Source organism: Chiloscyllium punctatum, chromosome 27, assembly GCF_047496795.1.
Source record: "Chiloscyllium punctatum isolate Juve2018m chromosome 27, sChiPun1.3, whole genome shotgun sequence".
Classification (NCBI taxonomy): Eukaryota; Metazoa; Chordata; class Chondrichthyes; order Orectolobiformes; family Hemiscylliidae; genus Chiloscyllium; species Chiloscyllium punctatum.
Window position 1 is genome coordinate 3,485,907 of NC_092765.1, and position 26,061 is coordinate 3,511,967.

The following is a 26,061-nucleotide window of genomic DNA, read 5'->3' on the forward strand; positions in this document are numbered from 1 at the left end:
GACCTCACCATGTGCTTCCTTTGTTTGTTCTTCTCCCTTTTAAAACTGCTGTGGTTTTGATATTTTTCCCCAAGTTCCAAAACAATGCAACAGCATATAAAACAGTAATTGCTGCTCCTGGAATTAGTGGAATTCAATTTAGTTTAACAGATCTGGAATACAAAAGGATTAATATTAGCCATCTTGCAGCAGTTAGGGATGGGAATAAACCCTGGCTTACACCAACATTTCATTTCCAATTGAAAAATATAAGGGTGCCCAGTTTATCATAAAAACCCACCTGGTACATTGATATCCCTCAGGGAAAGAAATCCACCATCAATATCCATTCTGACCTACATAGCAATGTTATTTAATCTTAACTGCCCTCTGAACTGAAGTGACAACCCAGTTGCATAGAAATAGATAATAAATAGAACCATAGAAATGAGACAGCATGAAAGGGGGCCATTCAGCCATCTTATCCATGCCAACCCAAAGACACTCAGATGCCCTTTCTAATCCCATCCACCTGCACACGGTCCATTGCCCTACAGCTTAAATCTCTTAAGGTCTAGCACCAGGTACGTTTTGAAAGCCTTTAGGGTTTCTGCCTCCACCAACTCAGGCAGCGATTTCCAGACTCTCACCGTCGTCTGCGTAAAAAAAAAGGATTCCCTCATATCCCTCTAATCCTTCTGCCACTTTGCGTGAATCTATGACTCCTGGGTTTTGAATTCTCTGTGAAGGGAAACTGGTTCCTCCTGTCTACTCTCTCTCTACCCCACACCATTTTGTATACTTCAATCATGTCATCCTCTGCCTTCTCTGTTCCAAGATAAACAACCCCCACCTCTCCAATCTCTCCTTGTAGCTACAATTCTCCAGCCCTGACAACATTCCAGCATATCTTCTCCGCCCTCTCTCCAGAATATTTCCATCCATCCTGGAATGTGGTGACCAGAACACTACACCAGTTATAGCCTCACCATGTGTTACACAGTGTGTTCATCATTATATCCCTACTTTTATATTTCGTACCTCTGCCAATGAAGGAGAATATTCCATTTGCCTTCTTTATAACCGTGTCTGCCCATATTGCTACATTTAGGGGCCTGTGCACTTGTATACTAAGATCTCTCACTTCATCATTCCCGCTCAGTTTATTCCCGTTTACTATATATTCCCTTTTACTGTTTGATCTCCATAAATGCATTACCTCACATTTATCAGAGTTGAACTCCATCTGCCACTTTCCTTGTGAATTATCAAATCAGGATTAGCCCTGTCATGCAATAAAATGTTTTTGTTAAATGCTACACCCAGCTGTTCACATTGTAGTTTTGTTTCATTCAAGCTTGGAAATTTTTGATCACATTTGCTCCTCAACAAAACACCTTTTGTGTGTTTTAAATCTCCCAAATTTAGCTACACAACACTGACTTTTAGAAAATGCTCTGGTGAAGAGCTTTTCAAAACATTACAGGATTTAAACTCTCACAGTCCAGGACCATTGGATGAAAGGTTTGGTAATGTGCCGGGGGAAATTTACCAGTTTGATTTCTGAAAGGTTTGGCTTGTCAGCCAATATCAATCAGAGTAGTGTTCAATTCTGTTGCAGATTTATGAAATGTGTAATATTTAACAAGAAACTAAATAAATGGGATCCCTATAAGGGAATTGTAGTGTTTTACTCAAATATTCTACAGTGTGGATTCAGTGAAGATTCTAGAGCATGCTGTTAAAATAATAGGTACAAAAAGTGAATCTGAACGTACCTCTGGCATTGTTTAACAAACCATGTGACTAATGTGTTTTTAAAAATTTAGTCCTTGTGGGTTTATCGACAGTTATGGCTGAAGTGAGAGTGACTCGATTGCCAGTGAGAATGGTATGTGATTTAAGACTAATCATACCTTACATAAGTACATCAGGGTAATGTAACAGAATGCAGAATATAGTGGAACCTCGATTATCCGGCATTTGGTTATCCGACTATCGGAATATCTGGCAAGATGGCAAGGTCATGATGCTTGGCTAAACTATGTAATCCGGCATTCGATTATCCAGAATTCGATTAACAGAACAAAATACTCCCTGCCCATGTCCTTTCGATAGTTGAGGTTCCTCTGTATAATGTTACAGCTACAGAGAGGGTGCAGAGAAAAATCAACTCTACTATACAAGATGTCCGTTCATAATTCTGGTAACAGCAGGGAAGAAGCTGTCCTTGAATCTGTTGGGACATGTTTTCAAACTTTTGTATCTTCTGCCCAATGGAAGAGGTGGAAAAGTGTATACCCAGGGTGGGAGGGGTCTTTGATTATATTGGCTGCTTTCCTGAGGCAGTGGGAAGTATCAATGGAGTCCATAAGACCATAAGACATAGGAGTGGAAACAAGGCCATTTGGCCTATCGAGTCCACTCCGCCATTCAATCATGGCTGATGTGCATTTCTATGCCACTTACCCGCACTCTCCTCTTATCCCCTAATTCATTGTGACATTAAGAATCTATCAATCTCTGCCTAGAAGACATTTAGCGTCCCGGCCTCCACTGCGCTCTGTGGTAATGAATTCCACAGGCCCACCACTCTCTGGCTGAAGAAATGTCTCCTCATTTCCATTCCAAACTGACCCCCTCTAATTCTAAGGCTGTACCCAGGGGTCCTAATCTCCCCACCTAATGGAAACAACTTCCCAGCGTCCACCCTTTCTAACCCATGCATTATCTTTTAAGTTTCTATTAGATCTCCCTTTAACCTCCTAATCTCTAATGAATACAATCCTATGATCTTCAGCCGTTCATCATATGTTAGGCCTACCATTCCAGGGATCATCCGTGTGAATATCCACTGGACACGCTCCAGTGCCAGTATGTCCTTCCTGAGGTGTGGGGCCCAGAATTGGACACAGTATTCTAAATGGGGCCTAACCAGAGCTTTATAAGTCTCAGTAGCACATTGCTGCTTTTACATTCCAACCCTCTTGCGATAAATGACAACATTACATTTGTTTTCTTAACCACGAACTCAACTTGCAAGTCAATCTTTAGAGAATCCTGTACTATCACTCCCAGATCCCTTTGTACTTTGGCTTGAGGAATTTTCTTACCGTTTAAAAAGTAGTCCATACCTGTATTCTTTTTTCCAAAGTGCAAGACCTCGCACTTGCTCGCATTGAATTTCATCAGCCATTTCCTGGACCACTCTCCTAAACTGTCTAAATCTTTCTGCAGCCTCCCCACCTCCTCAGAACTACCTGCTTGCCCACCTAACTTGGTATCATCGGCAAACTTCACCAGAATGCCCCCAGTCCCTTCATCCAGATCATTAATACATAAAGTGAACAGCTGTGGCCCCAACACCGAACCCCACTGTGGGACACCACTTGTCATTAGCTGCCATTTTGAAAAAGAACCTTTTATCCCAACTCTCTGCCTTCTGTCAGACAGCCAATCCCCAATCCATGCCACTAGCTCACCTCGAACACCATGGGCCCTCACCTTACTCAGCAGCCTCTCGTGAGGCACCTTATCAAAGGCCTTTTGGGAGTCTAGATAGATAACATCTACTGGGTTTCCCTGGTCTAACCTACTTATTACCTCTTCAAAGAATTCTAATAGGTTTGTCAGGCACGACCTCCTCTTACTAAAACCATGCTGACTTGTTCTAATCTGACCCTGCACTTCTAAGAATTTAAAAATCTCATCCTTAATGATGGGTTCTAGAATCTTACCTACAACCGAGGTTAGGCTCATCGGCCTATAATTTTCCATCTTTTGTCTTGATCCTTTCTTGAACAAGGGGGTTACAACAGCAATTTTCCAATCAAATGGACTTTCCCTGACTCCAGTGACTTTTGAAAGATTACAACCAACGTCTCCACTATTTCCTCAGCCACTTTCCTCAGAACTCTAGGATGTAGCCCATCGGAGGCAGGAGATTTATCAATTTTTAGACCTTTCAGCTTTTCTAGAACTTTCTCTTTTGTAATGACTATCAAATGCAACTCTAACTCTCCTTAATTGTTGGGATATTACTCACGTCTTCCACTGTGAAGACTAACACAAAGTATTTATTAACTTCTTCAGCTATTTTCTTATCTCCCAGCAATAGCCTTCCTGCACCAATTTGGAGCGGCTCAATTTCTATTTTTGCCTCTCATTTGTTTCTTATGTATTGAAAGAAACTTTTACTGTTATTTTTAATATTACTGGCTAGCCTACCTTCATATTTGATCCTCTCCTTCCGTATTTCTCTCTTTGTTATCCTCTGTTTGTTTTTGTAGTCTTCCCAATCTTCTGATTTCCCAGTGTTCTTGGCCACTTTATAGGCTCTCTCTTTTCCTTTGATACATTTCCTGACTTCCTTTCTCAGTCATGGTTGTCTAATTCCCACCCCAACCCCCACCCTGGATAATCTTTCTTTTCTTTGGGATGAACCTCTGTACTGTGTCCTCAATTATACCCAGAAACTCCTGCCATTGTTGCTCTACTGTTTTCCCCACTAGGCTCTGCTTCCAGTCGATTTTCATCAGTTCCTCTCTCATGTCCCTGTAATTACCTTTATTTAACTGTAACACCATTACATCCGATTTTGCCTTCTCTCTTTCAAACTGTAGACTGAACTCTACCATATTATGATCGCAGCTTCCTAAGTGTTCCCTTACTTTAAGATCTTTTATAAAGTCTGGCTCATTACATAGCACTAAGTCCAGAATAGCCTGCTCCCCTGTGGGCTCCATCACAAGCTGTTCCAAAAAGCCATCCTGTAAGCATTCCATGAATTCCCTTCTTTTGGATCCACCGGCAACATAAGTCACCCAGTCCACCTGCATATTGAAGTCCCCCATGATCACCATGACCTTGCCTTTCCAACATGGCCTATCTATTTCCCGGTACATCTTGCGCCCCTGGTCCTGACCACTGCTGGGAGGTCTGTACATAACTCCCATTATGGATTTTTTTGCCTTTGTGGTTCCTCAACTCCACCCACACAAACTCCACATCATCCGACCCAATGTCATTCAGTTCCATAGATTTAATTTTGTTCTTAACTAACAAGGCAACCCTACCCCCTCTGCCCACCTCCCTGTCTTTTCGATAAGTTGTAAATCCTTGGATGTTTAACTGTCAGTCCTGAACCCCCTGCAACCATGTCTTGGTGATGCCTACCACATTATAATCATTCTTTATGATTTATGTTGTTAATTCATCTGTTTTGTTACAAATACTACAATCACTTAGATAAAGCGCCTTAATGGCCAAGAGTCAATGGATGGAAAGCTGGTTTGTGTGATGGACTGGGCTGTGTTCATGACTCTCTATAATTTCTTGCAGTCTTGGGCTGAGCAGTTGCTGTACCAAGCTGTGATGCTTCCTGTGGGGCATCTATAAAGATTGGACATACTGAACGTCCTTAATCTCCTGAAGAAGCAGAGGTATTGGTGTGCTTTTCCCCCTAGGCTCCCTCAGAGGCAGCTCTCAGTGAACAGAACCTCTGACTGTACTGTTCATTTCTTATTTGTCGTTTTTTTGGTATGCTTTCTTAACTGCAGTCTCATTGGGAACTGGCGAGAGGACTATTTACATACATTAACATCTCATTACAATTCAAGATACTGTTTTATACAGGGAAGGCAATAGCCTGGTGGCATTATCACTGCACTATTAATCCAGAGACCCAGATTGCATTCTGGGGACCTGGGTTTGAATCCCACCACAGCAGATAGTGGAATTTGAATTCAATAAATATCTGTAATTAAGAATGTAATGATTGCCATGAATCCCTTGTTGATTGTTGGAAAAACTCATCTGGTTCACTCATGTTGTTTAGGGAAGGAAACTGCCATCCTTACCTGGTTTAGCCTATATGTGACTTCAGATTCACAGCAATGTGGTTGACTCTTAATTGCCCTCTGGGCAATTAGGGATGGGTAATAAATGCTGGCTTAATCAGTGACACCATCATCCTTTGCATGAATAAAGAAAATGAAAAGTTTCCTCCTCCCCCTCCCCCAGATAGAATTCAGACAGAGACAATTCCCGACATAAAAGTCCAAGTGTGTTGCTGGAGACTCCAGTTCACCTCTTGCCCTTCTGGATCTCCATCAATCACCATCAGCTCATGGTACACTCCATAGGTAGTGACAGCACATACACCCCCATCCACCAGGAAGCCCAGGTGCCCATCCGCAGAGTGAGTGCCAACTCCCCTCTGCCCAACACAGCTGGTGCAATTGACAGGGATTGCGTAGGGGCAGCTGTGGATGGCCAAGACTTGACCAGGTGCCCAGTTGGACTTTAGAGATGGTGCCAGGAATACCGGGAGATCTCAGCAGTGAACAATGTTTCTGCCTGTGGTGAATGAGTGAAGATGATGAACCAGGTGCTACAGTGGGGTGGTGCAGAGCTAATAAATTGGCTTGGGAAGAGAGTGGGGGATCACTTGCCAGGGTTCATGGAGAGAAAGAGTGTATGAATCTCTTCAAGAAATGACACTTAACTGATTTCCAGCAAAATCCAGACCAAAATGCTAAGTCTGGGAGAGTTGGGCACTGTTTGGAATCTGATGGGCTGGGAGGAACCAAGGTAGGTTTCACAACATATTGGAACTGCTGATGGGTCAGGAACAATGTTGCCCCTTGGTCTGATGGTGGGTTTGTCCTCTCTTTTGATCATCTTTGGAATAAAGCACTGTTCTCCAATTCCCTCTGCAACTAACTCCAGTCCCCTCACAATCACTCACGACTATTACAGGAGGGCATGGCCTATTGGTAAGAGCACTGGATGATTAATCCAGTGTTCCAGGTACTGTGCAAGCAATCTGGGTTTGAATCCTGCCATGGCAATTGGTGGAATTTGAATTTAATGAAAAAAGAAATATGGAATATGGAGTCCAATAATAATCTTTGCCAATTGTTGGAAGAATGTGAAAAGGAAGGGTTTAGAAGGAAATGGGCCAAGTGCTGGCAAATGGGACTCAATTAGTTTAGAATATCTGGTTGGCTTGGATATGTTGGACTGAAGGTTCTGAAGGAGCTGTACATCTCTAAGACTCAATGACTCTATAACTCATATGGTTCACTAATACCCCTGTAGTGAAGGAAATCCACCATCCTTACCTGGTCTGAACAACATGTGACTCCAGACCTACAGCAATGTGGTTGAGGCAGTAATGTGGTGGCTCTCTCTAACAATACCCAATGAGAGAAAATCTCTGGTAAATGTCTTTTAATCATTGGTCATCCGTGTCACACAAAAAAAACATTCTGTAAACATGCCACAGGAAGGGTGTTTACTAAAACAGATTAATATTCTCAATAATTAATGATGGAACAGAAATCATTTCCAGCTTTATTACTGCGATGCATAACAAATCAGCAACAACCCTGTTCAAATAATAACAAATTAAATTGTTTTAATTTAATTGTATGATGCTCATGTGTAAACAGAAGTTAGTGGCAGAAGTAGGAGCTGCTGTAATGATGGTGAAAGCCACTGTTTGATTATCTCTGTAATTGTACAACATCCATATCAAACTTGCCCCACAAACATTTGGCCATTTCTAGAGAGCTCTCGTTGGATACTTGTCCAGAATTTAAATTAGAGTGGTGCTGGAAAAGCACAGCAGGTCAGGCAGCATCTGAGGAGCAGGAAAATTGACGTTTCGGACAAAAACCCTTCATCAGGAATGGCTTTAGCCCAAAACGTCAATTTTCCTGCTCCTCAGATGCTGCTGACCTGCTGTGCTTTTCCAGCACCACTCTAATTTAAACTCTGGTTTCCAGCATCTGCAGTCTTCACTTTTGCCTACTTATCCAGAATTGCTGAGGTAAAGCTGCTCAGTTTAAAGTCTGTTCACAGTTGAGTGCTATCACTACCTTCAACCTCTGAGGTAGGGAAACAAATTTTATTCAGTACTCATTTGGCACAACACCATGGATATTTAAGCTGGATTGCAATTTGAAAATTTCTAATATGTTAAGCGTGGGTTGTCCTCAGAAAGATGTAAAAATGTTAATCTTGGAGAATGGAACACTGACTGTTTCAGACACCTACATTCAGTACTTGACAATCCCAGATTAGATATTGCGGGCTTTGCTGCAGACTAGTTTCCCTGAACCTGTCATAACAGCATACTGTTTCTGTGCTGTACATCTCTATGACTCCATGACTCTAAAAGCAAACTCCAGCCCCATGGAACACGCCACACTAAATTAGTGCAATTTTTTTTCCATTCTCTAAATCAGTGTTAGCTGGAAATGGATAATATGGGGCCATACCCAAGCAGACAAAAAAACCCAAGTAAACATAAACAGCAGCTCTGGCAACATCGATGGTGGCAGAAGCAGAAAAGGACTCTTCTTTGAAAGAGTCTCATTGAACTTACAACGTTCTGTTTTTCTCTCTCTACAGAAGCTACCTGAGTGGCTGAGCTTTTGAAAGCAGCCCCTTCAGTTTTTATTTGATTTCCAGCCTCTGCAGTAATTTGTTTTTACACTTGAATTGGAATGATAGCATTCAAACATACTTATTGTAGGATTCAAACAATCAGTAAAGTGTATTGTCATCCTACTAATCTGGGCTGGATGTTAATCTAGATCCTAAAGAGAAAGGTCTGAGTCTAATCCACTATGCCAATATTTGAGAGCTTTTGAATGCATGGAGCATATTTGATCAGGACAAATTTCCTACATGTGCCATAAATTTGTACAGTGGAAGTGATCGGTTTATTAAAAGCAGTGAATCACAGTTTGGAAAGTAAGTTATTGGTAAGCATTCAACACACTTGAGAAAAATTCATGATGTCCTTTCAAAATCCCTGCACTCCCACTCAGGATTCCTGAGCTACAACTGACAGCAAAGACTGTGGCCAATTTCAGTTCTTGGGTTTAGCAACACACATCTATGCTGCTCTTAACTCTAACTGCAAACCTGATCTTAACCCTAACCCTACCCCTGATTCTAATCTTAAACCCAACTCTAATCCTAACCCTCACCCTATTCCTCTCCATCATCACCACTTTCACAGGAACAGGTGCAGGTGAATCTAGGACAGGTTCTTAAAGAGCACATGATCCTTTTCATCAGATTTTCTCTTTTGCTTCATGGACGAATATTTTTTAATGCTGAGATTGTTAAAATGAAAATCCAACTCCCACAATTTGGAAAATGAGAAGGTAGCTAGGATTGTAGAAGTTGTTAGCATCGAGAAAGAGCCTTTGACACATTTCCCATCGAAGCCCAGTTGTTGCATTCTCATCAAATCTCAGTTTCTTCTCTTTTCTGAAGTGCATCCAATTTTCTTTCGAACTTAGTTTCATTGATGCTGAAGAATTTCTTTAATCCCAAAATTTATCTTCCCCAGGCTCTGTCTTTGCTCCCAATTTCCTAGATTTTCTGAAATGCTGTCCCTCTCTGTCACTTTGAGAGATACTGATCTCCATCATTTCATCAAAATGATTTCTCGCTCACTCGATACCTAGCTGTAAATTTCCATGTTACTTTCAGAACCAAAGCACTAAAAACACCACAAACTATAACATTCTGGAATTCAATATTTCACAAAAATGTTTTTTTGCCAGTGAGCCTTTTATCTTAAATGCTCGACTATTCTAAATCCTGAACTAGAGATTTCATTTCAAAATTACTCACTCTTCCCCATGTTTATAGACACCTACTGTTACAGTAGCTGTCTCAGAACCATATTTGTTCTTTACAAATATGCTGTACTTTCCAGAGTCTTCAGAGGTGACTTGTTGGATGGTGAAGTTAACAGTCATCTTGTCAACAGCCACCTGATAGTGCTCTCCAGAAGTGATTGCACGATCATTTTTCATCCAGAATACCTCTGGAATGGGATCTCCCGAAATGGTGCAGGACAAACACAGAGCCTGTTCAAAACAATAAAATCTTTTAATTTTACTTTTTGGTTACTGTAGCATAATTCAGCTGTATATTATTTCACAGCAAAAAAGATTTTAGCATGAATCTAGTCAACATTCTCTTTAAATAATTTGTCACACCACCATTGTTGCTGTATCTAATATCTGTGAAGGATATTAGATTAGATTCCCCTACAGTATGGAAACAGGCCCTTCGGCCCAACAAGTCCACACCAACCCTCCAAAGAGTAACCCACCCAGACCCATTCCCCTACATTCACCCCTGACTAATGCACTTAACACTATGGGCAATTTAGCATGGGCAATTCACCTAACCTGCATATCTTTGGATTGTGGGAGGAAACCAGAGCACCTGGAGGAAACCCACACAGACACAGGGAGGATGTGCAAACTCCACACAGACAGATGCCTGGTGAGGGATTTGAACCCAGGTTTCTGGCACTGTGCCATTGAGCCATTGTGCCACCCCAGGACTAAAGGTTTCCACTGGAATATTAAAGAAACTGAAATTTGGAGATTGCCCTCAAAACAGTTGCACTGAAAACAACTAATGCTGGAGATCACAGTGGGTCAGGCAGCGTCCATGGAGAGAGAGCAAGTTTTGAGTCAAGATGACGATTCATCAGAACTGATGTGATGTCTGCAGAAGGTCAGCACTTATACTATAATTGGTGGTGGGTGTTTGGAGGTGGTGCTGGTGGGGGAGAAAGGATGTTGATAGTTGTAATAATGTTTTGCTTTCTCCTTTTTAATAACTATTTGGTTCTACCTCTAATTATTCCTTTTTATGTTTATTTGATTCCCTCACAGTCCCTCTTTCCTCACAAATTCTTTTATCCCTTTCACGAATTGCATTAAATAAATTGGACTGTTAAGGCAGGATTTCACATATAGATAAACTCCACAGTATCACATTGAATGTATTGAATACTCTTTGGGGGCTCTTGCTTTCCTGTCACATTTTATAGAAATCAAGGCGTGGAAATAGACCATTTAGCCTCCTGTGTCAATGTTGCTAATAACCCTCCACATGTCCAGTATTCCTAATTGAATGTCTTGTTTTCACACTACATTATTTCACCTTTCCATCAACCAGCTACATAATGCAGGTATAATCGTTGTTTCAAATAGGAACTCCTGTGCTGCATCTCACCATTAGAGGAGTTGGACCAGATCAAGATTGATGAAGTTGATGTGCTAGAAATTTTGGAAAACATTAAGATTGATAAGTCCCCAGGGCCAGACCAGATTTATCCTAGGCTGCTCTGGGAAGTGAAAAAGGAGGTTGCTAAGCCGCTGGCGAGAATATTTGCCACCTCACTCAGCACAAGAGTCGTACTGGAAGATTGGAAGGAGGCAAATGTTGCTCCTCTTTTCAAGAAGGGTAATAGGGAAATCCCTGGCAATTACAGACCAGTCAGTCTTACGTCTGTGGTCAGCAAAGTTTTGGAAAGAATTCTGAGGGATAGGATTTATGTCTATTTGGCAAAGCATAGTGTGATTAAAGGCAGTCAGCATGGTTTTGTGAGGGGCAGGTCATGCCTCACAAATCTTATTGAGTTCTTTAAGGAAGTGTCAAGACAGGTCAACAAAGGTCAAGCAGTGGATGTGATGTATATGGACTTCAGCAAGGCATTTGATAGGGTTCCCCATGATAGGCTCATTCATAAAGTCAGTAAGTATGGGATACAGGGAGATTTGGCTATCTGGATTCAGAAGTGGCTTTCTGACAGAAGGCAGAGAGTAGGTGTAGATGGAAAGTATTCTGCCTGGAGGTCAGTGTTGAGTGGGGTCCTGCAGGGCTCTGTTCTTGGGTGTCTGCTCTTTGTAGTTTTTATAAATGACTTGGATGAGGAGGTTGAGGGGTGGGTTAGTAAAATTGCAGATGACACAAAGGTTGGAGGTGTTGTCGATAGTATAGAGGGCTACTGCAGGCTGCAGCGTGACATAGACAGGATGCAGAGCTGGGCTGAGAAATGGCAGATGGAGTTCAACCTGGATAAATGAGAAGTGGTGCATTTTGGAAGGTCAAACTCGAATGCTGAATATAGGATTAAAGACAGGATTCTTGGCAGTTTGGAGGAACAGATGGATTTGGGTATGCAAGTACTAAGATCCCTCAAAGTTGCCACCCAAATGGATAGGGTTGTTAAGAAAGCATATGGTGTTTTGGCTTCCATTAACAGGGGGATCGAGTTTAAGAGCCGTGAGGTTTTGAGCTCTACAAGTCCTTGGTGAGACCACATTTGGAATATTGTGTCCAGTTCTGGTTGCCCTATTATAGGAAAGATACAGAGGCTTTGGAGAGGGTGCAAAGAAGGTTTACCAGGATGCTGCCTGGACTGGAGGGCTTGCCTTACGAAGGAAGGTTGAATAAGCTCAGACTTTTCTCTCTGGAGAGGAGGAGGAAAAGAGGAGACCTGATCGAGATGTACAAAATAATGAGTGGAATAGATAGAGTCAATAGCCAGAGACTTTTCCCCAGGGCAGGGTTAACTGGTACGAGGGGTCATAGTTTGAAGATATTAGGAGGGAGGTATAAAGGAGACATCAGAGGTAGGTTCTTTATGCAGAGAGTTGAGAATGCATGGAATGCGTTGCCAGCGGTGGTGGTGGAAGCAGAGTCATTGGGGACATTTAAGCGACTGCTGGACATGCACATGGAGAGCAGTGAGTTGAGGGGTGCATAGGTTAAATTACTATATTTTACATTAGGATTAAATCTCGGCACAACATCGTGGGCCAAAGGGCCTGTTCTGTGCTGTACCTTTCTATGTTCTATGTTCTATACCACAGATACTAAAGTAATCATCTTGCAGTCACCTCAGTTTGAATGATAGAAGTGATGAGGGATTTACAATCTTTTTCTCCAAGTGCTTGTGATAACGTTGTAATGGCAGGTAGATGAGACCAATTTCTTTTTAAACGTATTCATTAGTGGGATGTGGGTGTCGCTGGCTGGGCCAGCATTTATTGTCTGTGCGCTTGAGAAGGTGGTGGTGAGCGGCCACCTGCTGTGGGTTGACCCTCAATGTCATTAGGGAGGGAATTCCAGCATACCACGCCATTCATATGTCCTTCAGTAATAAGAGCCAGTCGCATTCAAGTGCCTTTGACAAATAAGGATTTGATGCTGTGGAATGACTAAAATAACTAAAGGTTTGCTTTAGCATGAGGAATTGATTGTGAATCATCATACTGCTTATGTATTATTTAGAAAAACAAACATATATCCTTTAATGATAGAACTTGGAACATCCCTGAGGCTTCTGCTATAGCTATGTTTTCTAAAGATTGCCTTAAATATACAAAATAATCTGACGTCTGAAAATGACCATGTCCCATTAAGTACTCAGGTTGTATTAAAGTAAAAAAAATTGAATTGCAGGCAAATTGCAAACAACAGATTAGAGTGTGGCTAGCAATCATTGTTTTGATTAGAGACTGTCAGTCAAATTATAGACACAGTGATCCATAGATCAAGAATGAAATGAATATACACTAACACTGGAATTCCTCCACCGCTCCAAGTGAAGTAAAGAATGAATTGGAATTGGGCTGGGTTACATTTTATTGGGATTTTGCCAAATTTCATTGGAGGGGCTACCTAGCCGCCTTTTGCTCACTATCTCCTTGGTATAAATGTGATTGAGGTGAGACTGTGGCAAGTCCAATTTGTTTTCTCTCTCTCCCCTCCTCCCGCCACCATCCCCCCCCCCCCAACCGCCACCCCGGAATATTAGATACATCTATATTCAACAGGTTAAAGAATAATTAAGACCCAACCATCTCAGTACTGGGCCCAGCTGTAATTTTACAATTACCATTGGGATAACGACGATTTGAATTTGTTGCTTTGAACAAGATATTGTTGAGAAAAACTCTTGTTGATCAGGTTAGCAAAATCATTCATGGCAAAGGGCTATGGTGATGGTCAAGATTAGAGTGGTGCTGGAAAAACACAGCAGGTCAGGCAGCATCCGAGTAGCAGGAAAATCAATGTTTCGGGAAAAAGCCCTTCATCAGGAATCCTTCCTGCGGTGATGGTCAATTCCTTTTCTGAGACAGGGACAACAAATGGCTTTAAGTTTGCTCAGGGCTATGGCTGCTGCATGTAATTAGCACATAATCAAAATTAGTAGATTATCAGGGAAACTGGTCCCACAGACTCACGGAATACAAACATTTTGCCAAAAGTACAACCATCGAGACGGATGGTAAAATTAGGCACATAGCAGAAACAAGATAACATGACAGGCATACTGCAAATTTCCACTGAAATGAACACTGACCAATGGACTGGGTATGAAAATGGCTGGAAATCTGTATTAACAGCTGTCCTTCCCTGAATCTGCTGCTGCATTCAATGAACAGCAGGCATTCCAGCTATGTGTGAACAATTAGGCATCAAATTAATCAGTTTGAATCAATAATGAATGGATTAGCCTTTAATAAGAATTGATGTAAAGAGAAGCCTGGAAACTAAAGACCTAGGAGTCTGACATATGAAAGCTAGGATTTATATGTACTTGGAGAGGCAAGGAATGATTAGGACCAACCCACCTTCCTCTGCTCCATCAATGACATTTCCTCTACCTATGCCAAAAGTGGGAAGGTTCACTGATGATTACATAATGTTCTGTACCATTCGTGACTCCTCAGATTCTGATTTGAACAAGAAGGGTTTGGAGGGATATGGGCCGGGTGCTGGCAGGTGGGACTAGATGGAGTTGGGATATCTGGTCGGATGGATGGGTTGGACTGAAGGGTTTGTTTCCGTGCTGTGCATCTCTATGACTCTAATGGTTCTGAAAATTGAGCCATTAGTTTACTGCACAAGCAGAAATTGTGTACAAAATATTAAACACTAACTGGAAACTTGTCTTCCAATAACTACAAAAGCTGACATGCTTTTATTGGCAGCAAATACTGTAATGTACGGAAGTAACAATACTAAATGAATTTTAAAGAAACACTGAGCATTGAGCATGTGATTAAAACAGGCACTATAAAATACTGCATGAAATTTGATTGTTCTAAGCTTATATTTCTATTCTTTACCTTATCCTCCATGATGTTAACAACATCCGGTGGACCCTTGACCACTTTAGCTCTATCTGAAAGAAAGAAAATAGAAAATTAGGTGGAAGTCCAACAAGTGACTGAATTAGAATCCTAGTGAAAAGAAGCTCCTTGAAAGTCCTGTGTTTATTCTGCCAAAAATGTGTAAGGGGGAAGTGGAGACAGTTTGGGTGGATGGCCCCTTCCCTCAGATGCCTGTTTTTGTTCAAAGCTACTGATAGAGGCCAGATTGCTCTTTTCCTTTTATTTGTGACATGATAGGAAGATGGGAGACCTCAATGCAGGTGATGGACAGGTGGCATTGTCACTGGACTAACAATCCAGAGATAAGGGAAATGTTCCTCGGACCGGGGCTCAGGGAGGTACAGCTTGATATTTGAAAAAGAAATCAAGAATCATAAGTCTAATAATGACCTCACACCCACTGTCAGTTGTTGAAAAATCCATCAGGTGCACTAATGCTTATTCTGGAAGGAAATCTGAAATCGTCACAGACATGTAGTCCTGTTTTCACATTATGGATAAGTGTCACCCTGTTGTGTGGTACTAGCACCATGCTAAATGGGATAGATTTCAAACAGATCTGGCAACTCAAGACTGGACATCCAGCAGGCGCTGTGGACCATCAACAGCAGCAGAATTCTCCTCCAGCACAATCTGTAAACTCATGGCCCGGCATATGCCCCACTCAACCATTACCACCAAACCAAGGGACCAACCCTGGTTCAATGGAGAGTGCAGGAGGGCAAGCCAGGAACAGCATCAGACATGCCGAAAAATGAGGTGTCAACTTGATGAAGCTATCAAACAGTATATGATTTGGAGATGTTGGTGTTGGACTGAGGTGTAAAAGTTAAAAATCACAACACCAGGTTTAGTCCAACAGATTTATTTGGAAGTACTAGCTTTCAGAGTGCTGCTCCTTCATCTCCACAACCACCTGATGAAGGAGCAGCGCACCGAAAGCTAGTGCTTCCAAATAAACCTGTTGGACTACAACCTGGTGTTGTGTGATTTTTAACTTTGTACACCCCAGTCCAAAACTGGTATCTCCAAATCAAAACTTTCAGTACAGCTAAAACACTGGCATCTACATAGTGTGGAAAATTGCCAAGATATGTTCTGTATGCAAAAAAGCAGAACAAATATAACCCAGCCAGTAAAACGATGGTAAGTATCGTGGAGGGGAACATAGCCGTTCCCAAGTATCCCATTGGCCTTCTAGGTGGAAGTGGTTGTGGGTTTGGAAGGTGCTGTTTAAGGATCTTTGGTGAATTTTTGCAGTGCATCTTGTAGATGGTATACACTACTGCGGCTGTGCATTGGTGTGGGGGAAGTGGATGTTTGTGGACGTAATCAGTCAAGTGTGGTCATCAATGGTGCTACCACACATCATCTGCTCAGAAATAACCTGCTCACCAAGGTCACCCAGCTCCTGACCTCATTACAGCCTTGGTTCAAACATGGACAAAAGAGCTGAATTCTAGAGGGGAGGGGAGAGGGACAGCTTTTGATATCAAGGCAACAATTGACTGACTGAGGCTTCAAGAAGCCCGAGCAAGAATGGAATCAATAGGAATCAGAGGAAAAGCTCTCTGCTCTTTGGAGAAATGCCTAGCACATAGGAAGATGGTTGTAGCTGTTAGAGGACAATCATTTCAGCTCCAGGACAGGGGTTCTCTGTAGGAATAAGTGAGGACTGCTGCCTGATTTGCTGCACTTTTCCAGCAACACATTTTTAACCTTTATTCTGTGTAGGAATGCCTTAGGGTAGTGTCTTAGACTGATCCATCTTCAACTGCCTCATCAATTACCTTCCCTCCATCATAAGGTCAGAAGTGAGGATCACCAGTATTCAGAACCCATCGGATATTGAAGAAGTCCATGTCCAAATGCAGCCAGACCTTGACAATATGCAGGCTTGGACTAACAAATTGAAAGTAACGTTCACATTACACAAGTGCCAGGCATTGATCATGTCCAATAAGAGAGATTCTAACCATTGCTCCTTGATTTTCAGTGGCATTGCCATCACTGAATCTTGCATTATCAACATCTTGGAGCTTTACCATTGAACCAAGACTTGATTGGACCGGCCACATAAATACATTGGCTACAAGAACAGGTCAAAGGCTCAGATTTCTGCGGTGAGTAATTCATCTCTTGACTCCCCAAAACCTGTCCACCATACACAAGGCACAAATCAGGAACGTGATGAAATACTCCTCACGGGTCTGGATGGGTGCAGCTCCAACTACATTCAAGAAACTTGACATTAGATCAGCTTGCTCGGTTGACCACATCCACAACCATCCACTCCTCCCACTGCCAATGCTTAGTCACCACAGTGAATACCATCTATAAGATGCAGAGCAGAAAACCACTAAAGATCCTTAAACAGCACCTTCCAAACCAACAACCACTTCCATCTAGAAGGCCAAGGGCAGCAGATACATGGGAATGTCCACATTCCCCTCCAAGCCACTCACCATCCTGACTTGGAAATATATCTCCATTCCTTCAGTGTCACTAGGTCAAAACCTGGACTTCTCCCCCTTATAACATTGTGAGTTTACTGCAGCACATGGACTACAGCAATTTAAGAAGGCAGCTCACCCCCACCTTCTCCAGGGCAACTAAGGAGGGGCAATAAATACTGGACCAGCCAGTGACACCCACCTCCCATGGGTGAATGGAAAAAAAACAAAGATAAGATAAGACAAGTTCTATTTTAAGTGAGCCCTGGAACACCTTTTCCCAAAAGTGGAAACCCTTTGAGTGAAAAATTGCTTCTTTAACTCAAGTTACTGGCTACATGCCACCCACTAATTTTGGCTGCCTCTCTGATGATGAATGGTAGATTCAGTGCTGAAATAGAGTCAAAGCAAGAGGTCCCACCCACTTTCCTTCCTGATATTCAGGTGAATGGAATTTCCACCTCAGCAATAATACTCCCTACTGAGATCGGAAATGAATACCTCCCAAGTGGCATTGATCCAAGGATGATTCAGACAACGATGAGAACGCCTATAAGGAGACTTCATGCAGTCTAGCTGGAGGAAGCCAAAGAGAATAGGAATTAAAGTTCACCTGTGTGCAATGACTGCTTGTTTTACCTTGTCATTCCTTCAATGCCCATGATTTCTAATGGAACTGATGGATCAATCAGACTCAACCTGGAGCTTACAAAAACAACATAAAACTAACATTAATCCTGAACTATTTAAGAGGGAATGGGATGAATTTTGGTTGAATTGGTGTACATAGATATGGAAGAAAGGCAGGAGATTGGCTCCTGGAAATTGAACTAGTGCAAGCATGATGGGCCAAATGGCCTCCTTTTGTACATAACAATTCTGTTATTTGTGGCTGTTATCCACACTCAAACTGGGAGATACAGTCGGAATACAATAGCCCTTAAGCATCCCTTCTGAATGGTACAGAGTTCACTCCTGTGTTCCTCAAATAAAGTTTGGACCTTCTCATTGACAAAACCCTTTGTAACTGTCGAAACACTTTGCTGCCAGGTTCCAAGCCCCTTGAGTATTGAAGATCCAAAGCCTCGAGTTGCTCGCTGTTGTGCAGGTGGACAGTTTAGAAGGACACAGCGTTTCACTACAACTCTTGGAGGTGGACGTGCATTCACTCCAATATGTCCTCTTGGGCAGGGTGACCAACCCCTCAGAAATAAAATAAAGAACAGCTTGACCTTGTGAAATGGACAAAGGGGTGGTGGCGGGGAGGCGGCGATGTGTGGCTGGTGATCCCCAGACTCAGACCCACATAGCATTTTGAGAAATAAGGCATATAAGGTGCACTTTTAGGGACGTTAGACAAAGGGCGAAAATAAGAGGCAATTTAAATACAGGCTAGTTGGTCACCTTGCTGTTATGCAGCTTCTGACCAGAACAGCTGCTATCGATCTGAGCAGTGCATTTCTTTGCTCCTTAGGAGGGAAACAATTGTTTAGCTGTTCCTCTAAAACTGCAGTCATTCCAAACTTAACACTGTCCCTTGTTGTATTCAAAACTTATTAAAATATCTCCTACTCAAACATTCTTTCTCAGGTCTTCCGAGTTATGAATGCCGCAGCACCCCTGCTCCTGAAACTGGTTTTACAAAATCTGAGATTTTAAAACTTGCAGCATCATACGATTGCTCACATTTCCTTGTTTTATTTCTCTACTGACACTGGTCAATAGTGGGGTTGTCCAGAGGCTATCAGGGATGTTGTGAGGGAAGAATCAGACTCAGTTATTGCAGTTATCATGTTACCTTTTACCTCTCCACTTCTAACCCATCCTTAAATTTTCCACGTGCTTATTAAAACCTCTCACTCCAGGGGAGTCGATATTCACTGGGAGAAAAAGGCTTGAAAAGGAAATAACAAACATTTAGAAGTTTGTAATTGGAATTAGTTGAGATATGGAAATTTTCTCTCTTTAATTTTGAACCTTCTTTATCCCAGTGATAGAAAATGATTTGAAAGCTCTTCTGTATTTGAGCGAGTCATATCTGATTGAAGTTACTTACTTTTTTCTGCAATCGCTGCCTGCCTGAAAAATAGATATATCAAAATCAGGAAACACTTAATAATTTATTGTCGGAAGCACATATATGTCTAGACAGTTTCTTTTAGACTTATCAGGAAGAGCAAGCTATTGGCTACCCATGAGGGTTCAACTGTGGCCCAGTCTCAGCTCTGAGCTGGAAAGTTATGAGTTCAAGTCCTCCTCCAGGGAAATTAACACAAAATGCATGTTAACTCCCCCTAGATTACCGAGAGAGTGCTCCATATTTTGTTGGATGCAATGTAAAACCAAGGCCTTGCTTATTGTCTCAGTTGGGTGCACAATAATACACAATATCTTTCATCTAGAAAGAGCAGAGGAGTTCTTCCCAATGTCCTGGTCAATTTTTAAACACCCCGCCCTGGTCCAATATCTGTGAAACAGATGTAGGGTCTTTATCACATACTGGTTGTGTGAGCTTTCTGTGCTCACATCAATTACTGCTTTGTTTCACCTACTACTGTGGCTAAACTACATTGTTTCATTGTTTCATTGGGTTTAACTTACTCCAGGGCATCTTGAAGTTGTGAAAGGTGCTATATAAATCGAAGTGATTTTTAAAAAAAAATGCAATACTTATCAGGCTTTATCTTTCTAATCAGTGGCTGGGATAGAACAGCATGACACATTTACAACTTCACTAAAAGCGTTCAAGGCAGATTATATTTTGCAATCCTGGAGAATTTCTTTTAACAGTTCTGTAATTAACAACTTGTTAATAGAACTATGATATTTGAAATCATATGTTTGAAAGTCATGCTTTAGAAATTGGTTTGCACCATGTGTGTTTGAGAGGTGGATAACAGGAACATAGAGAGATTTAATGTAAAATTAAAGCACATGGGTCTGGTAGTAGTGTATTGAAGTAGATAGAAAGTTAGTTAGCAGACAGGAAACAAAAAGTAGGAATAAATAGGTCTTTTTCTGAATGACAGCTAGTGACTAGTGGAGTACCACAAGGATCAGCACTCGGACCCCAGCTATTGACAATATATGTTAATAATTTAAAATGAGGGAACTAAACGTAATATTTCAAACTGTGCAGGTGACACAAAGCTGGGTGAGAGGGTGAGCTGTGAGGAGGATGCAGAGATGTTGCAGTGTGATTTGGACAGGCTGTGTGATTGGGCAAATGCACGGCAGATCCTGGATAAATGTGAGGTTATTCACTTTAGTAGCAAAATGGAAAGACAGATTATTATTTGAATGGCTATAAATTGAGAGAGGGAAAAGTTTAACAAGACCGGAATGCCCTCGTGCAACAGTTGTTGAAAGTAAGTGTGCAGGTGCAGCAGGCAGTAAAGCTAAGTGTATGTTGGCGAGAGGATGTGAGTACAGGAACAGGACATTGGTGAGGGCACACCTGGAATACTGTGTACAGTTTTGATCTCCTTATCTGAGGAAGGATGCTTTTGCTACTGAGGGAGTGTAGCAAAGGTTTACCAAATGGATTCCTGGGATGGTAGGGCTAATGTATGAGAAGAGATTGAGTTGGTTAGGATTTTATCACTGGAGTTTAGAAGAATGAGGCTGGAATCTCATTAAAACCTATCAAATTCTAACTGAACTAGGGAGGTTAGATGCAGGAAGAATGTTCCCACCGGTAGAGTTCAGACCAGGGATCATAGTTTAAGGATAAGAGGTAAACCTTTTAGGACTGAGATGAGGAGACATTTCTTCACTCAGAGAGTGTGGGCTTCTGGAATTCACTGCCACAGAAAGCAGCTGAGGCCAAAACATTATGTGTTTTCAAGAAGGAGGTGGATACAGCTCTTGTGGTTAAAGCTATGAAGTGAAATGGGGAGAGGGTGGGATTAGAGTGTCGAGTTTGATGATCAGCCATGATCATATTGAATGGTGGAGCAGGCATGAGGGTTTGAATGGCCTACTCCTGTTGCTATCTTCTATGTTTCTATATGTTACTACCACAATTAGATGGGAAATTACATTGAAATGTAAATACATGAAAAGGAATTGTTGAAAGAGAAACTTACTTTAGTCTTTGATGTTCTGTTACTGCTTCACTAAATACTGAAAGATAATCCAACAAATCAGGTCTCAAGAATTAAATGCTAAACAATAATGGTATAATGCATCTCAAACATTTAAAAAAGAAATGAAGGAATGTACTTAAAATCACAGTTTCATACCTTGTTCTGATAAGTTAAGGATGCGTTTATGTGTCTCTTTACCATCAAACAGATCCAGGGTATACTTCCCTTTGTCTGCTTCAGTTGGATTGAAGATCTGCAGCCAAATGTGTTCATTATCAAATCCCATTCTCCTTCTTTCATGAGACTCCAGGCTTTTTTCACTGAAAAGAGTGTGTGGTTTTTAATTATTATGTCAGAATTCCATCATTTTAAACAGATCTAGAGCATCAGCTGTACCAGGGCTGTTTTGGGCCATATTTTATGGGAGGTTCATAAGCCAAGAACAGGTGATTGTACCAAGGGAACAACTGTTGACATTTATATAGACTGTCTCATCCTGCACAGGTGCACTCACACATCGCAGAAACAAAGAGAATTGGATCAAATATTCTGTTGAATTACTTGAATATTTCACTTACATCATTTGTGATCACTATCAAAGAACAGTAGCCAATTTGCCAAATGTCAGAAGTTTTACCTTTTAATACTTTCTGAAATCTATTTAAAGCATTTTACTTACTTTAAATACCAGGTCTTTTTCATAAATTCCATGTTACACTTTGTTAAAGAATATAGCTTTATTCCTTCAGCTGTGCCCTGTACTTTCAATGCTGAAGCTGAAAAGCCTGTGGATAGGAGAAAATACAACTAAACAAACACTGGGTATTAATCGAAATTTTAACGTGAACTCATTGCAGAAATAAATCAGTATGCTGGACAGTGTTGTTACAAATAAGTTAGTGATACCCAACAGCAATAAAATTACATCTCTCTGGCTCCTTATAAGGTTTCCATTAGCTTAGGTATCACGGTAATAATAATGATGAAACCATCAGTGCCAACAGACATTCACTTTGTGAAACTGAGTCTGAATATGTGTGGTTAAATGCAGAAATGTAAAGGTTTCTGTCAGTGATCCTTAGCGTCTCCAGGCCATGCTCTGGTCAATTTTCTTTAGTCTGCAAACAATTAGAAGTCACTGAACTAATGAGAACTTCATCTTTCACATTCTGAGAAAGCTCTTCTGGTGAAATAGCAGTGAAGTTATGTTCACTGTGTACCCGACCTTAGTTCGGGCACAGAATGAACCGTGAACTGCTCTGGCCTTCATATCATAAAAAGAATAAAGGTTATAGAAGCTCTGAAAAGTGATGTACAATACTCAATCTAGAACCAAGAGGCTACTCTGATCAAGGAAGGTTTGAAAGGTTGGTCCTTCTGGGAATGTTGGAAGGAGGTAATGTGACAATAATGTAACTAGTCTATGTTAATACCCTGAGAACATGGATTCAAACCCCACTATGACAATAATGGGTGGCACGGTGGGTCAGTGGTTAGCACTGCTGCCTCACAGCACCAGGGGTCCAGGTTTGATTCCTGCCTCAGGTGACTGTCTGTGTGGAGTTTGCATATTCTCCCCGTTTTTGTGTGTGTTTCTGTCCACAATCCAAAGATGTGCATGTCAGGTGAATTAGCCAAGCTAAATTGCCCTGTGTGTTAAGTGCATTAGTCAGGGATAAATATAGGATAGGGGAAGGGGTCTGGGTGGGTTACTCTTTGGAAGGTCGGTATGGACTTGTTGGGCCAAAGGACCTGTTTCTATACTTTAGGGAATCTAATCTATTCCAGCTGTGGTCTGACTAGTGCTTTGCATCATCTTAGCAAGACAACCCTATTTTTATACTCAATTCTCTTTGAAATACAAGCCAACATTCCATTTACCTTCCCAGCTGCAACAATTGCTGAATCCCTACAATCAACCTCAGCATTCCCAGACTCAAGAGAGGAAGAAACCTGCTCCCGAATGTCACTCCATATCTTGAGAGAGCTGACCTTGGTTTGATAAGAAATATGAGCTGACCAGAAACCTACGTGGTAGATACTTCAATCAACCTGTTCAGAGATGTCATTGTGCAGCTCTGGAGTAGGTAGGGTTTGAACCCAGACCTCCCAGCTCACAGAGAGTAATGTGTCTCATGCCACAAGAGCCCTAAAGAAATATATGAGATATGATGGGTTGGTTTTCTTCAAAGTCATTTCAATTTCAGAAGAACCTAACACTGCAGGTACCCCAAGTGGTGTGTCAATCGACTGGTCCATTCAAAATCCTTCATATGGTATTGTGCTTTTATTTCATTTTGATGGCCAAAATTAATGATCAAGTACAAACAATTTCAAGCAGAAGATTAAATTGCAAATCCACGAAACAGCAATTCAGACTAATAGTCTTTAATTTATCTCCTAATGAAGGTTCTTTGACAGGATTTTCTCTGGATGTTTAAATGCATGTTTGTGCATTGGATACTTCCAAACAACCAGATCAATGGAAGTATCATTGCTAGAATTGAGCAATGCAGGAAGCACCTCAGAAAATTAACCTCTTGCTAACCTGTACTGAAATAGCACACCTGAAAAGTGACAAGTATAATGGATAACTTTACATCTGAATTTCTGAGGGAGCTCTCACACTGGAGAGATTGGTGAAACACTATAGAAACAGTGGAAATATTGTTTAGTTCTGAAAAAGGGTGACTGGACCCACAACAGTGACTCTGCTTTCTATCCACAGATACAGCCAGACCTGCTGAGTTTCTCCAGCAATTTCTATCTTTGTTTCAGTCCTTCAGCATTTGCAGTTCGTTTTATTTAATTATATTACTTTTTGTGCTGTTTCTCTGGTGTTTTCACCAATCCTTTGCCAAAGCTATGGTGAGATATTGGACAACACCTTTAAACTGGCCACCCTTTAATATTTAACTCTGTAAACAACATGCGGTCGAGGCCAAAAAAAACCCAAAGAGAAACAAAGTGAATGTTGTGTCCAATGATCTTAGTCAGAAATGAAAATACCTACTTTTGAAGGTCAAGTTTATTTTCAAAACTTGTATACGATGGAAACTTCAGCAGGAATTAAATTGTAAATTTTCCACCAAATAGAGTTACTTACCACCAGTCCTGCAGACTTCCTGGAGAATGTCATCAAATGCTGCAGTAAAACAAACACACCATCAAAACAAAGACACTTCTCCTGATTTATAGCAGATTAGAACATAGCAAATGCCATTATGGCAAATAGCATATTGGTAACAGTTTGCAGGTAGTAATGTTGATTTTTTTTTTTAAAAAATGCTGCTTTGTATTCATCAGAAATGTTTCAGAAATCTCAATTGTTTGTTTAACTGCTCCCTGTCCTCAAGGAGTCTTCTCCAGCCTCTCAAAGTTTTCACAACTGCCTTCCTGATGAAGGGCTCTTGCTCAAAACATCGATTCTCCTGCTCCTCGGATGCTGCCTGACCTGCTGTGCTTTTCCAGCACCACACTCTCGACTCTAATCTCCAGCATCAGCAGTCCTCACTTTCTCCACAACTTCCTTCTAGACAAAGTCACCTCTCAGTTACAACGGGTCTCTCTCCAAATCGGCCCTGATTTTTGAAGCTCTGGAATATACCATAGCCAACCAACTTGTTTCTTTCTCTCCAATTGCCCCTCTCCTATGAGGTCTAGTGGCATTATTGCTAGGCTGTTAATCTGGACACCCAGGTAATGTTCTGGGGTCTTGGTGGGATTCCCACAACAACACATTGTGGAATTTGAATTCAATAAAAATCTGGATTTAAGAGTCTAAAGATGACCATTGATAATTGTCAGGAAAAAAAACTAGGTCACTAGTACCCTTTAGGGAGGAAAGTGCTATCTTTACCTGGTCTGGCCTACATGTGACTCCAGACCCACAGCAATGTAGTTGACTCTTAATTGCCCTTTGGGCAAATAGGAATGGGCAATGAATGCTGACCTAGCAATAAAGAAAAGAGTCTGTCTTCCAACTCACCTGGGGCACTGAAACATCCCTGAACAAAGTGAGCAACAACATCCTGTTTGACAAGGGTGGCCCAGCTCTTCTGGGTTGGTCTGTAGGATCAGCCACTTCCAATGTTTCCTTCCATGCTCACTGCTATGACCTGCCTCCACTGAGTTCAGAAATCCTACTTCTGGCAGTGACCTCTCCTCACTCTCTGACCTTTAGTTTATCTAAGGTTCTTCTTGTTATTGGCCAGCACAGTGGCTCAGTGGTTAGCACAGCTGCCTTGCAGTGCCAGGACCCAGGTTTAATTCCAGCCTCGGGCTGCTGTCTGTGTGGAGTTTGCACATTCTCCCCAAGTGTGCATGGATCTGGTGCTCTGGTTCCCTCCCACAGTCCAAAGATGTGCAGGTTAGGTGAATTGGCCATGCTAAATTGCCCACAGTGTTCAGGGATGTGTGGAATAGGTGCATTAGTCAGGGGAAATATAGAGTAATAGGGTAGGAGAATGGGTCTGGGTGGAAACTCATTGGAGGGACAGTGTGGAGTTGTTGGGCCAAATGGCCTGT

General features: G+C 41.6%; 1 protein-coding gene across 3 annotated transcripts in view; it reads right to left on the reverse strand.

Moving 5' to 3' along the window:
• Positions 1-7,323: 7,323 nt before the first annotated feature.
• myom3 (myomesin 3) overlaps positions 7,324-26,061 on the reverse strand; it is a 108,606-nt gene continuing 89,868 nt past the window's right edge. For all 3 annotated transcript variants that reach the window (XM_072547942.1, XM_072547940.1, XM_072547941.1), the window contains exons 30-36: positions 24,641-24,679; positions 22,214-22,319; positions 21,691-21,854; positions 21,535-21,571; positions 19,503-19,525; positions 14,949-15,004; positions 7,324-9,875 (exon numbers count right to left, since the gene is read on the reverse strand). In XM_072547942.1, the coding sequence (XP_072404043.1) occupies positions 9,633-9,875; positions 14,949-15,004; positions 19,503-19,525; positions 21,535-21,571; positions 21,691-21,854; positions 22,214-22,319; positions 24,641-24,679 (668 nt within the window). In that variant the 3' untranslated portion in view covers positions 7,324-9,632. The remainder of the gene's footprint in view (positions 9,876-14,948; positions 15,005-19,502; positions 19,526-21,534; positions 21,572-21,690; positions 21,855-22,213; positions 22,320-24,640; positions 24,680-26,061) is intronic.